The sequence below is a fragment of the Sorghum bicolor genome, chromosome 3, assembly GCF_000003195.3.
Source record: "Sorghum bicolor cultivar BTx623 chromosome 3, Sorghum_bicolor_NCBIv3, whole genome shotgun sequence".
NCBI lineage: Eukaryota > Viridiplantae > Streptophyta > Magnoliopsida > Poales > Poaceae > Sorghum > Sorghum bicolor.
In genome coordinates this window covers 5,173,493-5,189,107 of record NC_012872.2, presented here as the reverse complement: position 1 = coordinate 5,189,107, position 15,615 = coordinate 5,173,493, and the positions used below count along the sequence as shown (strand labels likewise).

Genomic DNA, 15,615 nt, shown 5'->3' with positions numbered 1-15,615 from the left:
CCGCTTCCAGTCACCTCGCCCGGCCCATTTCCCTGCCTTTCCACTTCTTCTCTCTGCTCTCATCGTAGACCTCCACCGTCGCCGCCTTCAGCTCCGTGTCATCCACCAGATGTCTGTCACCATGGTGCAGTAAATATGTCCATTGTCATTTCTCACTCGGTTTATACGTTTGTTCTAGTTTAATTCTAGGTTAGGGTTATGGTTGTTGAGTCTGATTGGCCTTTTCTCCTTTTTTTTCTAGATAGTTGATGTAGTCGGTGGAGACGGGATGCAATGGGTAAAAAAATAATTAATTATACAGTTTGTCTGTAATTTACAAGATAAATTTTTAGTTAATTTATAGTTGAACAATAATTGCCTAATTACCAAATACAAACGAAAATTAATTAGATCTAAAAATTTTATGGATCTAAACGAGGCCTCGCCCTTCCTTCTTTCAAGGCTTCGTTCACTCGTATTGGTCAACTTCGGATACAACGAACTCAGTGTTGTAATGCTGGAAGTATAACACCCTGTGTTCACTAAAAGTTTAAAGTTATTCCAAACTTGTAGACACCATTTCAAATTCACTTAAATTTACAACCAATTTCTTAAATAATGTTTGAATCAAATACAGTTTATTCAAAATGAATTTGGAAATCACCTTAAATCTCAGCAGCTGACAGGGCAGGCCTGCCTGTCAGCCCTCTCTCTCCTTCCTTCGTGATTTGGACCATGATAAACAATGACGGGATGATTAGTGATATTATTCTCCCAATATACACGCCATAACTAAGCCAAAAAAAAACATAAATGCTTGGAACAAAGCTCAGAAATCAGACCTGTACTTGACTGCAACTATATCTAAACTTCTGGATCCAATTTACACCAACTTTAAGGAAATGAGAATCAAATTTCGGCATAAGTCTAGAAAACAGTGACCTCTTGGGTGGAAGAAATCGGTTATTATAGGATTCCAAACGTTAGTTTTCTCTATAATAGAACTCTTAATTTCTCCCAAATAGAACTCCAAATAATTTTAATCAGCCCTAATAATATTTTTTTTCTTTTTTAATATCTTTTGTCATCTAAAAATATATGTATTTTTTTTATATTGACCCTATTACCGGCTATGGTATGGTACTCAATTGCATCGCTTCGAGATACGTGAAGAACACAAAGCTGACGGCGCTGACAAAAGCCAGGAACCAGTAGTACTTGTCCAGGTGTTCCTGCCGTGGATCAGCAGAGAATGGGAGAGCGCCGAGGAAGTTTCCGAAGCCAAAGACGCTGAGGTAGAGCGCGATGCCGATGGTCCTCATGGTGCTGGGGACCTGGCTGCATTCCGACGACCGTGAACACATCAGCTACTCCCAGTAGAATGTACTTTGGGAGCTGCCAGAATATGCTCAGCTGATGATTGGCGCCATCTACTTCGCTGACAAAATGGAGTCGCTTCGAGCCTTCGATTCGACAATGGAGGCGGTCACGATTGAGAGGACCATGCCGATGCCGATCCGCTGGAGGTTGGAGCACGGTAATCCCCTTCTCCTCCCGGGTGAACATGCGCATCAGAGGAACAAATATCTTGTCGTACAGCGGCATGAACAGTATCACCGACATCGTCGTCGAGCTCTGGAGCATCGCCGGAGGAATCACGAAGGTGCTGCCGACCTTGTGGTTCATCAGTATGCCTTGCTCGGTGAAGAACGTCATTGGCTGCTGAAAAATGACGTACGGCGAAGATCAGAAGTGTTGTCCAGATCGGCACAAGCCTTAGCCCTTAGGATGGCCTTGGTGACACAGTGTCATGGCCATCTTCAGCCTCTCTCTAATGAGTAAACTCATCTTTAAGCGCTTCTCTTCCAACCTGTATTTCAACGAGGAATTGTTCGGACTTCGGAGGAGCGTCGTGTGGTGTCTCTCGAAGATGAAACGATCGAATTGAATATCATACAATAGCTGAAGGGTAATAAGGTCAATATGAAAAATAAATGTATTTTTAGATGACAAAAGAAATTAAAAAAGAAAAAAATATCATTAGGGCTGATTGTAATTATTTGGAGTCCTCTTTGGAAGAAAGAGAGGAGACTTATAATAGTCAATTTCTCCTTGGTGGGGATGGGGAGCAGTGTCTATCTGAACCGGCTCCTGAAGATTGTGCTCGCGACTACGCCAGGCCGCGCGCATCGGCGACTTAATTCCAAGCCTAGGAGGAGCCGACCGACCACGCGCACGCGGTAATCCACGGCGTCATCATCTCAACTCAACCTCAAACGCCCTCGCGGAACTCTAGATCACTCGAAATCAATCAAATATTCAAAGGCGAGGCCGAAACTCAAGCGTGGCCATCTGCAGCGGCGATGAGATGAACTCGCCTGAAAATTCAGCAGTCCACTGGAGAGGGAAGGCATTTCGATTGGAGCTGAATCGAGCGACGGAACGGACAGAGGGAGGAACGGTGCGGCATTGGGGGCCACAAGTCAGTACTCCCTAAGTGTTTTTTTTTTTTTGATAGAGAACAACCCTCCAAGTTCAGTTTCCCAAGGACAGAGCCTTCATTTTTTTTATTTACATTGAAATCTAGAGCTGGGTATTTGTTCATAACTGGAAAATTAGCTTACAGAGAATGCCACACTGCAAACAACAAATTCAACACCCAAAAAACAGGGGGAACAAAAAAGAAATCGAAATCATTCATACTCCGAAACAAAACCTGAATCACTTCCTCTCTTATCACCAGAGCACACGTACACGTTTGCTCATCATGGCCCGTGACACACTAGTGCGTGCGCTCAGTAGTGGTGCGTGGGCTCGCACTTCTCCGGCGTGAACGCGAGCGGGCCGGCGGCGTAGACGACGTTCTTGAAGCCGCGGTGGTCGGTCCACTGCTTGCCCTCGCCGCGGACCGGCGCGCCCAGCATGCCGCCGTTGATGTCGGTGACGACGTTGCACTTGGCGTCGGGCGACGAGAGCAGGCGCACGAAGCAGGCCTCGAGGGGATCCTTGTCCAGGTAGTAGTCGGCGCGCTGGACGCCGAACTCGGCGTGGAAGTAGCCGTTGTCGTCGGCGGCGCGCTGCCGGTACGCCATGACGCAGTTCTTCCTGTCGCGGCAGGTGACCGTCACGTTGGCCCTCGGCAGCGGCGTCGCGCCGTCGAGGCTCTGCGAGCCCTTCTTCTCGCAGCTCTGGCACAGCACCACGCCCTCCACGTGCACCACCACCAGCTTCTTGTCGTCGTCGTAGCCGTGCGCCGCCGGCGCCGGCGTGGGCGGCGTCGGCGCTGATGGCGCCGAAGGGCTAGAGGTAGTCTGACTGCCGTAGTAGCCGCCGGCCGTGGCGCCGGTGGCGAGGAGGGACAGGAGGACGACGACGGGGAGGAATGCCGCCATTCTTTGCTTGGCGGGGGGAGCGTGTCGCGCTCTCGGAGGAGGAGATCGATGGAGATGGGTTGAGCTCTGGTTTGTGTGGAAATGGCGGGTGGGGCACGGTTTATATAGACGCGATAGGGTGAGTGTCAGCGTGTTATAAAACTTTAAAAATGGCGCAGACGTGCGGCCATGTAGCTTAGTGGGTCGTGATCGGCTGATCGCCTTTTGTCGGCATTGCGCTACGTGAAGGGCAGTTTGTTTTGTTTGGGTCCATGGCTCAGGAGATGGCGTCACGTTGAAACGAACAGTGCAGTGATATAAAACTGATATGAATGATTGGTCGAGACTCCGGGATTCAGACACAAAAACAACATTCGTGCCGGCGTGCAATGATGAGATCCGTGTATATATAGTTTTTTTTTTTCGTTCAGAAGATTGTGTGCTACCCGTGTGTGTTGAGGCCACGCTTATAATTATCTAACGAACGTCCGGTGAGAAATACGTACTATATATGCAAATTGCAAAAGCCTTTTTTCTCTCTCTTAAGTAAGTTGATGAATAACCATCGTGCTTTATTGTACCTAACTATATATTGGTGGATAATGTAGCTATTATTTCATATCAATAAAGCGGTATGTGGCTTCCTAAATGAAACCCTAGAAGTTAATTAAAAAAACTACCACTATTGGAGCAAATTTTGAGAAAACGCCCCCATAGGTCATACTCCTTGATCCACATATTTGTTTAGTTTGGAGGTGAGACTAGTCATGAGTTTGATTTAGGGGTAGTTGGGATGAAACTATCCCCTGGAAGCAAATATTTTTCCAATATGTTGTCTTGTCCCTCCAAAGTCAATGTACAAGCTCGTCCATCGTGATGGCATTCTCTTCTTCGTTGTTGTGTGTTTCTTCCTCTTGGCATGCATGACCTCGGCAAGGGCAAGCTTGGCTGTAGCAACCCTGACACAAGCGAGCTCGACCTTAGCCTTGGCACAGGTGGCCCTCAATTGTTGTGGTTGGGCAATTGTGTTAAAGGAAGAAGAAGAAGAAGAAGAAGAAGAAAGAGGAGGAGGAGGAGGAGGTGAAAGTGGGTGATACGTGGGTCCCACTTAGCAAATGTCTAATAAAACACTTATGGTGATGTATCCACTTCATCTCTATCCTTCCAATCAAACACAATGCATCGCAAATCCTCATCTCATCAACCAAACACATAGTAGAGATCATCCCATATATATGTTTTTTAAAAACGAGAGATCTATTTTGTCTTTTTTATCTTAGAAGCAAACACATCCTAAGGGTTTATAGAACTTTTATAAGATAAATAAATTAAGAACGAAGGGAAAAGCATTTTAATCCTCTTCCCAAAACAATTGCACAAGCTCGTGATTCTAGATTGACGCAATTATGAATGGCGGGTCCAGTCAACCCTTGACTATCCACTCAGAAAAGCTTATATTTGTGGATAAAATTTGAATATATAAAAATATCATCTCATAGATGGAGAGAATATCGTCTTATAGCTGTTTAAAAAAGTTGTAGATCCGTCAATCGAATTAACTCAAATCAATATATAGTGAAAAACACTCAAATGGTAGTTTTTGCTGGGCCAAAAACAGGAGCATACGAGCGATGCCACTGCCGCAGTCTCACCAAAGCCCAAAAATACATAGTGATATACTGGGCTTGTATATTCCAAGAAGCCAATCGGCCCACTTTCGGTCTTCACCCAAACCGCCCTATAACAACCCACCACTGTTAAGCACAGTAGTACGATTTATTCCGGTTGCAACTTGGAAACGCGGCTCCTTCTTTTTGCCCTAATCCACAATTCCACATACACATACCTCCCTGTCCGCATCACCAGCGCTCTAATCCGGCCCTGTCTTCTCGAACGGTCCCAAACCCTAGACGCGACCTGAGCCCATGTCAGGGTCTTACGGATCCGACGACTACCGCGGCGGCGGCGGTGGCGGGGGCTACGGCAGCGGCGGATACGGCGGCCGAGGTCGTTTGGATCCTGCGACATGCGTGCGTGTGTCTGTCTCCCTGGATCTGCTTCTGATTGATTCGTGATTGTGCAGGTGGTGGCGGCGGCGGCGGCGGGCGTGGGCGCGGAGGCGGTGGAGGAGGGTATGGAGGCGGCGGCGGGGGAGGAGGATATGGAGGTGGTGGTGGAGGAGGCTACGGCGGTGGCGGTGGAGGTGGCCGAGGCGGCGGCGGCGGCGGGTTCGGTGGCGGAGGACGAGGTGGTGTTGGTGGTGGAGGTGGCCGAGGCGGTGGCGGGCGCGGGGGTGGACGTGAAGGCGACTGGGTTTGCCCTGACGCGAGGTGCGTTTTCAATAGCTTGTTCGTCGATTGTCTGTTGGACTAGATTGGTTGAATCGTGTTATTCCATACTGTGATGAGAATTCTGGCGTGTAGACTCGTGTCGAGTAAAACTGTTTCGAGATGTTTTTTGCGGTGATAGGGTGATTGAATCATTATGATGTCGGATAATGATTCGCATGCGGCATGGTGTGCAGGACCTAGCTCCCTGTTCCTTTAGCTTTTGCAAATATGTAGCTGGATGGTATATAGCTTCCTGTTGTCTGCGTTGTTTTGTTTACAGGACTTTAATAAGATTCTATGTGTTGAAGCATTTGGTGTCTTGATTTCATTATAATTCCAAAAGATTTGGGGCTAGATGGCTAGTGATGACAATTGAAAGCTGATTCGAAAGGTTTATGGTTTGTTTTTTTTGGGTATAGTTTCATATATGTGTTATTTTCTTTGTATGTACTAGCTTTAGTTCTTCCATGATGCAGAAAGCTTATATCATTTTGTTATAACTGGTTCTTTGATGTATCTCTTTCCTGAACATTTTATGAATCTTGATGCAGTTGTGGCAATGTGAACTTTGCGAGGAGGACTGAATGCAATAAGTGTGGAGCACCTTGCCCAAGTGGAGGAGGCGGCGGTGGGGGTGGAGGTTATAATAGGTCTGGTGGAGGTGGTGGAGGCTACAACCGTGGCAGTGGTGATTATGGTTCTGGAGGAGGTGGTGGTTTCGACAGAGATGGTGGTGGTGGAGGTGGGAGCAGAGGAGGATACAATCGAAGTGGTGGTGGTGACCGTGGTTTTGATGATCATCGTGGTGGCAGAGGTGGCAGCTATGGGGGACGAGATCAGGAAAACCAAAGGGGTAGTGAAGGTGGCTACAATGCCGGTGGCTATGGACAAGCTCCTCCGCAAGGTCCTCCTTCCTATGGTGGTCCTGCGGGTGACTATGCAGCGCCTCCGAGCTCCTATGGAGGCAACAATGCTTATGGTTCAGATTCTGCAGTGCCACCTCCTAATAGCTACAGTGGTGGCCCAGGCTCATACCCACCAAGCTATGGTGCCCCGCCTCCACACCAATATGGTGGTGCCCCAGGGGGGCAAGGGGGTCTGCCTCCTACATACGATGGTGGATATGGTGGTCGGTCCATGCCTGGGGGTGGAGGATCTGGAGGTGCACCGCCACCTTATCATGGTGGTGGCGGTGGCAGCGGTTATACTGGTAGTGCTGACCCTGAACCAGCTGCAAAAGTTAAGCAGTGCGATGAGAATTGTGACGAGACATGTGACAATGCGAGGATTTACATCTCAAATTTGCCTCCAGATGTCACTGTTGAGGAATTACAGGAGCTGTTTGGAGGAATAGGCCAGGTATAATTCAATTTACATCACTTCTTTTTGTGTGATAGTAATTGTATGCTTTACAAGATTATCATTTCTCTAATGGTATATATTTTATAATTCTGTAACAGAATTCATTACTTCTCTGTTACTAGTTTGCTAGTTAGATTTGTACGCCAGTAATTGTGCATTTTATAGCCAAAATTTCTACTACTGAATAGGTAGAACAACCTGCAGTTAACTAATTACTGTATGTAATTATATTCATGCAATCTTCTAATGTGACTTCTGGTGATGGAAAATGTTATGGCTTACATCAGATCTGGTATTAGTGTTTTACTGCATCCTTGGTTGTTATTATGCTTCTCTAAAGTTTAGCTTATTTGTTTAGGATATCTGTATGGAACTGTTTTCTCTCTTTGCCTTTCCTTTCTATATTTAATAGTGTACAGTTGGCTTCACATGATGTTGAGTCTGTGTTTAACTAACACTTTTTTAGAGTTTTGTTTTTAGATTCTTATTGTCAATCATCACTTTTTTAGAGTTTCATCTTGTTTTTGCATGAGGTATCATGCTGTTGAAACCAATTCATTTATTTAATGTGTTGCCATTCATCTTCGTGTTATCTTTGCATCGGATGATTCTGCAACTCTTGTTGCTTTTTTAAAAAAAAGGTTGGAAGGATCAAGCAAAAACGTGGTTACAAAGATCAGTGGCCCTGGAACATAAAAATATATACTGATGACTCTGGAAAAGCCAAAGGAGATGCTTGCCTTGCTTATGAAGATCCTTCTGCTGCTCACTCAGCTGGTGGATTTTACAATAGTAAGATTGCTGTCGAGTTTTCAATGTTGGTGATATCAATTTCTCCAATGCATAGTCCAGTCCAATTACTAATGTATCTATCCTGTTCATTTTCTAGATTATGACATGAGAGGCTACAAAATCAGCGTTGTGATGGCTGAGAAATCAGCACCCAGAGCAGCACCCTCTTATGGGCATGGGTAAGTAGTTTTCATCTGTTTATCTGCTAGATGCAAAGTGTGGATTGCCATATCAAATTGAATCAAGTAGCACTAGTATTGGGATTCCATAGTTTATGGAATCTCATTTGCATGGCACTTTCAGCTACAAATGATAATTCCCTGCCAGAAACAAGAACACATGATCGACTTTTTATGCCGTGCACTGTTAACACTTCCATTTTGATCTAGCCTTTGAATTAGCTTCATTTATAGATATATGGTCCAACCAAACTAAGTTTGTAAATTGTTCTATAATACATAAGATACTAACGGTTGATCAGAAACACATATCCCAAAGGTCATGATTTGTGCTTTCATTCAGGCCCTTTTATGATATATAACTCTAAATAAGTAATACATGGGTGGTGAATGGTTACGTTATCAGCTTTTGTTGGCTTGAACTCACCTATAACTTAACAGAAGCTAATTAGTTGAACAAAGTAATATGGTGATGATTGCAATACCATATATATATTATTAAAAATTAAAATTTCACTGATGGGAGGGGAAATAGTTTGAATGTGGCAACAGGCAAATAATTACATTTTATGAATTGAAATTATGTTTGTAATCTGTGAACCATTAGTGATTTCACCAAGGTTATTACACAAGCGGAAAAGGAAACACTTCAAATTTGTGTACTAAATCATGATTCATGTGGATGTGTGCAGCGGTGGCCGTGGTGGTGGCTATGGTGGTGGTGGACGCAGGGATAGTTACAGAGATGGTGGGGGCCATGGACCCAATAGAAACCAGGGTGGTGGTTCGCGTTCGCGACCATACTGAAAACAATGAATATTGTTACTGTGATTGTCGTCTGTGAAACCTTGCACATTTCTATTCCTGTTCTACGGATTTGTACTCATACAGGCGCATAAGGTAGGTTGTCTGCTTTCCTTATTGGACTTATGTTAAATTGTCATACTGTGTCTTGGTCGGACTTTTGTTTGTCCAAAAGTGATTGATCTATGTTGTATGAATTTTTGCATAGAGGCAGATGGATATAAGCTCCAAATGCTGGTAGGTTTGTGATGTTATTTCAGGTGAGTGCCAAACCGTTATGATTGCTTATATTTATTCGTTCTCTCTTTGTTATTAATCTAATGCTTACATTCCACATGGTACCCCAGCCGGTGGATCACTCCTGTAAGCTTTGGATTTTGCTGCGAGGAACAGGTAGGGCGGTTTTGTTCTGTGATAGGTTTATTAGATTTCGTGTTTTTTAGAGGACATATCAGCCAACATTAGAATGCTCCACATCCATTTTTGTTTGAATGGATGGATGGGTTTTAACTTAGACTGTAGCATGTACTTAGCTTAGGTTGCCACAAACATCGGGCTTCAAATAGACGGTGACTTGTAGCTTATTTTGGTAAAGAGCCTATGCTTGGAATTGGATCAAGGCTGAAGCTCTCATCACGTTTTGTGTTAAAGTGGTGATTTGTATATAAATAAGAGGTGAAGAATTGCGTGAACTGTTGCTTCATATGCCCTGTGAGGCCTCTCAGATGGGAGCTCGTTCCTTTGGTTAATCGACCTGGAGGCAGTGTTTGACAACTTTTTTTCTTTAAGTACCCATTCCATGCCTGGGCGTGTAGATGGCGAACTAGCACTGGTGTTTTCGTGGCTGAGGTTTCTTCATAGTATTTGATTTCTGAATTATATGACATTTGTTGATTGAATTTTCATGAAGTGTGTGAATGATTGTACTGCTCGAGCAATAGCCAATTTAATACACGGTCTTGTGACAAAGCTACTGGCTGTTGCCTTGTTGATTCAGTGCAAAGCCAGTCGTGAAGTATTACAATCGGGAGAACTCGTCGGCCTAGTCGTGTGCGCAACCGCAAGTGTATATTCCAATTCAATAAAACCAAGAGGGGCAGACAGAGTAATCCCCCAAATTCCCAAATTTTACACAGATTCTACCGAGATTATAACCTTGCACTTCTATGGTCGTTCTTGAGTTTTTTCATATTCATGAGCAATTGTTGTGTGTTGTACTCTTATCTTCTAACCATAATATCTTTTGTAGTAAAAACATAAATGGAACATCTAAAGCATGCAAATTATTTGCAATAACAAAACAACAGTTGACAACCTAGGGGCATTTGCTAATGTTGAAGTATGGTACGTTTTCGTCCTTCATCCTCTCAGCTTGAGAGCTGTGTATCAAGATATGACGCAGAGTCCGATTCCAAGACAACTCGTACACATATGAGTTAGAGAAGTACACATCTTGCTCGCAAAAAAAAAAAAAAAAAAAAAAAAAAAAAGAGAAGAAGAAGAAGAAGAAGAAGAGTACACATCTATGCACTACATGATATTTGATTTCAAGACGGATTAGAACGGATGATGCGATCACTGTGTTGAGTCCAATCCTAAGACAACTGGTGCTAATATGAGTTAGTGCATGCAGTGCACATTCCAAAGTGAATTGAAACGGATGATACATTGTTGACTAAATCTCCAAGCAGCAAGTTGTCCAAGTAAATGTGCAACATGTTGTACATCTTGTTCCAGCGCGCAGACATGTTTGCTTTATCTTTAATATATATGCCATCGTATCTCTCCTTGTCTATAACATAGACTCACGGCATGCACTCGTACAATTTAGAATTGTGCATGTGTTGTATGTACAGTCATGGTGTAGAGTCTGATTCTAATATATTCTCTCCATTCACGAAAGAATCAATTTTTAGAATCCGTGATATAAAATGCGCATCATGTGAAAATATTTTCTATAATAAATCTAATGATACTAATTTGATACCATAAATCTTAGCATTTTTACTAAAAAATTGGTCAAAGTTTAAAAAGTTTGACTAAGGACAACTCTAGAAATTGATTCTTTCGTGGACGGAGAGAGTACATGTTAAAACAACTAACAAGACCGTTCCATAAATTTCCAGAGCAACCACACAACGACACAACAATGTATATGTTTCGTTGGAACAAATGGACACATTTGTTATTTATTTTAAGGTCATGTTTGGATCTTTTTAAGAATAATGAGAAATAAGATATAAACACTTGATTTTTAGAATGAGATTTTAGAATTCAAAACTATCTACTTGAAACCTACTACTTGGTGTTTTTTATACTATGCAAAGATAGTAATCAGTATAATATAAAAATAAGATCCAAACACCTTTTTTTTAATTCAACATCTAGATTCTACATTGACTATCTAGAATCCATAATCTCACTATGAGGATGAGATCTAAATAGACCCTGATAAGAGTATATTCTTTCATCTGTTTTTTTTTTTTACTTTCCACAACGCCCTCATGTCTCTCCATGCTCATACAAGTTGTAACAAAGAGCATCCAACGATGTTCAGAGTTTGATTTCAGAACGCATTGAAACATATAACTTGACCGTTGAATAAATTTCTGAGCTGCAACCTGCAAGTGCAGGTAAACTCGCAAAAGTTATACTTCCTGTAATATGTTATTACACACGGACAATTTTGCCATATATAATAAGGGAAATTAGTGGTCAAATTTTGACCTCAAAGACCACACCCAAATTGCATCTTTATATTCAGTAAAACATGAGTATAAACTTAAACTACTTCAAAAAGGAACCTTTGAACTTATGAGATTTTGTGAGTATTTTATTTTCAATACAATTCTACGCGTATATAACTTACATATTTTAAAACTAAACAAGTTGAAGTTATTGTTGTTCATTCATAGGCCCCATCCAGTTCCCGCTCAGCACCCATCATCAATCATCAAACCAAATAAAAAGGCTCTAGCTAGCCGTGGGGCATGCATAGCTTCTGTGCAAAATCCAACTGCTGCAAAATCGGATCAGGATTTCCAAACAAAATATTTATCCAACAACATTCTATGGTTTCCTATCTCCTTTTGCTCCTCATTTTACTCCTCCCTTCAAACTTCTTAGACCCACCTTTGCATTTTCCTCTCTGCTTGAGCTTCTTTTGCGCCTTGTTGCCCTTCTCCTTCCTCTCATCCAAGTTGCTCGCATCCCCATCAGAAGCTTCACCATCAGAATCTCCAAACCCAGTGAGTTTCTCGTACTCCTCTTCATCGATGTCTCCACGTTTAAGCTTCTTCAGAAGCCGGTACTCATGCGCCAGCTCATCCAGGTCCTCCTTGGTTTGGATTGACTGACGCTGCTTGCCTGTCTTCTTCCGCTTTGGTTTCTCCGGCTTCTCTGGAGCCCTCTTCCTGTCTGGCTTTGGATTTTGAGCTTCCTCTTCTGCTTTCCTTTTCAGTGCCTTCTTGCGTTGTTTCTCTCTAGCTTTATCCCTGTAGTGAAGCAAGACAGAAAATCATGTAAACCCCAATGTGATACTACCACGCAAAAAGCGCCATCTTTTGACTATGAATTGCTGGGTAGGTTTTAGAAAAAAGGGAAAAGGCAGCCTTAATGCAGCTTGATCACTTCAAATCACAAAACACTGATGGAAGATATTTGAGTTTTTACTTTGTCAGGACTCAGGACAGAGGAAGAATTCATATTTCAAACATTATCATTCATAATGTGGACGATCCACAGATTTTAATTCAAATATTTCAGTAGTTTACAAGATCCAACACAACAAATTAGCTATTACTTAAAAACAGGACAGCCAAAAAAAAGGCAAAATACGTTATGTTTGGGGATAGAGTTCTTACTTGTACTTGATTTCTGTAATATCAACATCAACAGGAATAAATCCCTCCAGTGAAAGAGAATGATGCTTCACTTCTGGCATGGATGGGATCTGGAGTAAACCATACTCCATAGCTAGTTTTCCAATCTCGAGATCTTTCCACCTAAAAATGTAAGAGCAGTGGTGCTCCTTGTATGCTCGAACAAACGAGACAAATGCTCTAAGTCCTTTCTCCATGACATTACGATCTTCGAGCGCAGCACTTCTAATCTGCAGCCCAAAGTGGCATATTGGCTATTAATTAAATAATTAGAAATTGGTCTCCAAAGCAGGGTAACCTTTCTACGTTACCATAGCATGATATCATTGACATTTCAAGTAGTATCTGGACTAAAACCTAAGGTACCTCTCTATCTCTAAACGATATTTGTACAAGAGAACCCACCTGCTGTATGACATCATCAGTGTTTGCGGGGCATTCCCTTTCTGTGAGAGGAACACCTCGAAGTTTCAAGAACTCAACATAAGTATCCTCCTGCAGTGCATGTAACCTTATGTTCTTTTTTTGCTAAACAAGAACTGCACAGACATGCGCATATAGCAAATAAATACAAGAACTACTTTCAATTCTTGAATGAACAACAAGAAAACTCATCACAGAACAAAATACCTTTGGTAAGAGAAACACAATAGCATCCCCTTCTTGATCATAACGTGCTGTACGGCCAGCTCTATGTATGAAAACGTTCGGATCTTGTGGTGGATCATACTGGATAAAAAAACATGCATCCTTACTATCAGCTGATGCCTGAACATGAAGATTCAAATTTAGGGAAGAAAGAGCAGAATTTAACCTGCACAATAAGATCAACACTTGGTATGTCAAGACCCCTTGCTGCAACATCAGTGCAGACTAGAACGCCACTTGAAAGGGCAGAAAATGATGCCAAAGCTTTCTCTCGAAGGCCCTACATATTAGGGGGGAAAAGGATAGATGAAATCAGTATGAAGAAAACCACTGGGAAGCAAGTCATTAGAATACCACTTGTATCACATCCGAATGCTGTAATGTGACTTGGTCTTCGCTTTGGTAAGACAAAGACTATGCCCTATTACTCTAAAAAATATTAAATAGTAAAAAATACTGACTCTGTCAGAAATGTAAGGCATGTTTTGACTGTCCAAATGCCGTGTTTGACCAACAAATAAAATAAGAAAAATATGTGACTGAAAATTGATATAATTGGATTCATATTCAACTGAAAATTCTTACTATGGTGATTGTAGAACTATTACTAAAATATTCAAAGAGAAACCTCGGTCAAAACTCACTTCTAGACAGTCAAAATGTGCCTCATATTTTTGGACGCGGGGGGAGCATGAAAACAATGTGCTTTGCTCTACCAACCTGTTTCATCTTTCCATGGTAAGCAATTATTGGAGAACCTTTAAGCGAGTTAATCAGTGGAAGAACAACGGCCCAATAATCTACACAAGCACATGTTGCAAAATATCTGCAATCAATCGGGATAGGAGGGTTCAAAAGTTAGCACCATGCTACACACAACTAAGAATAAGTCGCCAAACAAAAATTTCAGTTCATTATGTACTTACACCATTATTTTCTTCCCACTATTCTGCACAAGGAAATCAACAAGCTGAGATGACTTCTTTGATGCTTCACATATCATATACTGCACCAAAACAAGCATATGATTTTGTTGAGAACAGCTAGAATTCAAGAAAACCAGAACACATGATAAAAAAAAGAAAGTATAATGAATGAACCTCCAACCGAAGCCCCAGTGGTGTTTTTGATGAACCAAGCTCTTGCTGACCAGCATCTTTGCTTGTGGACTTTGCCTCTGTCTTAACTTCAACCCTTATAGGATTTCTCAACCCTGCTTTGGATAGGTCCGCAACAGCTTTCGTCTGGGTAGCTGAGAAAAGCCCAGTCCTCCTCAGCTTCGGCAACATTGAAAGTATGAAGTTAATATGTTTCTGGAATCCCATATCCAAGAGCCTATCAGCCTCATCCAGGATCAAAATCTGCTTCCCATGCATACACAGAAACGAATGGAGATACATCAATGCCACGACATTTTCACCAAATTCAGCAGAAAAGAATCACGTGCAGGATTCTGTGGTGTCTGAAACCACCTCAAGATTCTTGTACTCTAGAGCATCCGTGTGCATTATATCACACAGCTTCCCAGGAGTGCCCACCAATATGTTTGCGCCCTCTTCCTCTACCTTCTTCAGCTCTGCTTTGATATCCAGCCCACCAACCAGGAGCATGGATGACACGCCATTCAGGGTCGCGAAGAAGGGCTGGGCCACATTGAATATCTGCGAGGACAATTCTCTCGTGGGAGAGATAATGAGAGCAAGAACCTGCAAAAATATAACATATAGATTCATTTATTGATCAGAAACTGAGAAAAAAGGTGCAGATTTTTGTCAGAGGTAGCAGAGGATGTGTGGAGGTCAGGAGTGGTGAGGCAACCTCGTGGGACTTGGGCCGGGAGGAGCGGCGGCGGAGGATCTCAACGACGGGGACGATGAAGGCAAGGGTCTTCCCGGAGCCGGTGGCGGCGTCGACGGCTACGTCCTTGTGCGAGAGCAGGTGCGGGATGGCCGCCGCCTGCACGGGCGTGCACCGCTGGAAACCTCCGCGGTCCAGGGCCTCCACCACCTCCGGGGACAGCGCGGGGGACAGCTCCGAGAACCTCTGATCCGTCAGCGCGCCCTTCCGCGCGGCAGCAGCCGCCGCCACCGCCGTGGATGCGGCCATGGGGAGCGCTGTGCTTAGGGTTCGGGGGTTTAGCGATTTGGCTTGCCGCTCGGCGCAAAACGAAGGGTCACAAGTGGCTTAGCCTAGTACGTATCTCAGCTTCGAAGACGTATTTCATCAACGGTAAAGGTGTGAACACAAGACACTAGGCTGATGTGTACCA

The 15,615-nt window shown here is 43.2% G+C and overlaps 3 protein-coding genes across 6 annotated transcripts; 1 reads left to right on the top strand and 2 right to left on the bottom strand.

The window, feature by feature from the left end:
* LOC8056577 (non-classical arabinogalactan protein 30) lies at positions 2,514-3,434 on the bottom strand. The gene has a single exon (XM_002455100.2). The coding sequence runs from the start codon at positions 3,369-3,371 to the stop codon at positions 2,775-2,777; it is 597 nt and encodes a 198-aa protein (XP_002455145.1). The 5' UTR covers positions 3,372-3,434; the 3' UTR covers positions 2,514-2,774.
* Positions 5,122-9,786, top strand: LOC8075105 (transcription initiation factor TFIID subunit 15b). Of its 3 annotated transcripts, none has more exons than XM_021457185.1 (8): positions 5,122-5,357; positions 5,434-5,680; positions 6,232-7,039; positions 7,684-7,834; positions 7,932-8,013; positions 8,706-8,913; positions 9,032-9,077; positions 9,165-9,786. In XM_021457185.1, exons 1-6 carry the CDS (start codon positions 5,276-5,278, stop codon positions 8,818-8,820), a joined length of 1,485 nt encoding a protein of 494 aa, XP_021312860.1. In that variant the 5' UTR covers positions 5,122-5,275; the 3' UTR covers positions 8,821-8,913; positions 9,032-9,077; positions 9,165-9,786. The 3 variants fall into 3 exon arrangements, with proteins under 3 accessions (XP_021312860.1, XP_002457291.2, XP_021312859.1); XM_002457246.2 differs by having other exon boundaries at positions 9,026-9,077; XM_021457184.1 differs by having other exon boundaries at positions 8,706-9,077; positions 9,165-9,720.
* LOC8075104 (DEAD-box ATP-dependent RNA helicase 18) lies at positions 11,522-15,604 on the bottom strand. 2 transcript variants are annotated; one of them, XM_002455099.2, is made up of 10 exons: positions 15,165-15,543; positions 14,819-15,052; positions 14,447-14,707; positions 14,273-14,352; positions 14,067-14,172; positions 13,513-13,626; positions 13,329-13,427; positions 13,104-13,193; positions 12,681-12,928; positions 11,522-12,311 (listed from the first exon to the last, which is right to left on the bottom strand). In XM_002455099.2, exons 1-10 carry the CDS (start codon positions 15,450-15,452, stop codon positions 11,897-11,899), a joined length of 1,935 nt encoding a protein of 644 aa, XP_002455144.1. In that variant the 5' UTR covers positions 15,453-15,543; the 3' UTR covers positions 11,522-11,896. The 2 variants fall into 2 exon arrangements, with proteins under 2 accessions (XP_002455144.1, XP_021312930.1); XM_021457255.1 differs by lacking the exons at positions 11,522-12,311; positions 12,681-12,928 and having other exon boundaries at positions 13,104-13,237; positions 15,165-15,604.

Coding starts and splice junctions, on each gene's coding strand:
- LOC8056577 (XM_002455100.2), bottom strand. CDS start 3,371: ATGGCGGCATTCCTCCCCGTCGTCGTCCTCCTGTCCCTCCTCGCCACC.
- LOC8075105 (XM_021457185.1), top strand. CDS start 5,276: ATGTCAGGGTCTTACGGATCCGACGACTACCGCGGCGGCGGCGGTGGC. Junction 5,681..6,231: donor TGGGTTTGCCCTGACGCGAG/GTGCGTTTTCAA, acceptor ATCTTGATGCAG/TTGTGGCAATGTGAACTTTG. Junction 8,014..8,705: donor GCACCCTCTTATGGGCATGG/GTAAGTAGTTTT, acceptor GGATGTGTGCAG/CGGTGGCCGTGGTGGTGGCT.
- LOC8075104 (XM_002455099.2), bottom strand. CDS start 15,452: ATGGCCGCATCCACGGCGGTGGCGGCGGCTGCTGCCGCGCGGAAGGGC. Junction 15,053..15,164: donor CCCGGCCCAAGTCCCACGAG/GTTGCCTCACCA, acceptor ATATTTTTGCAG/GTTCTTGCTCTCATTATCTC. Junction 14,173..14,272: donor AGTGGGAAGAAAATAATGGT/GTAAGTACATAA, acceptor GATTGATTGCAG/ATATTTTGCAACATGTGCTT.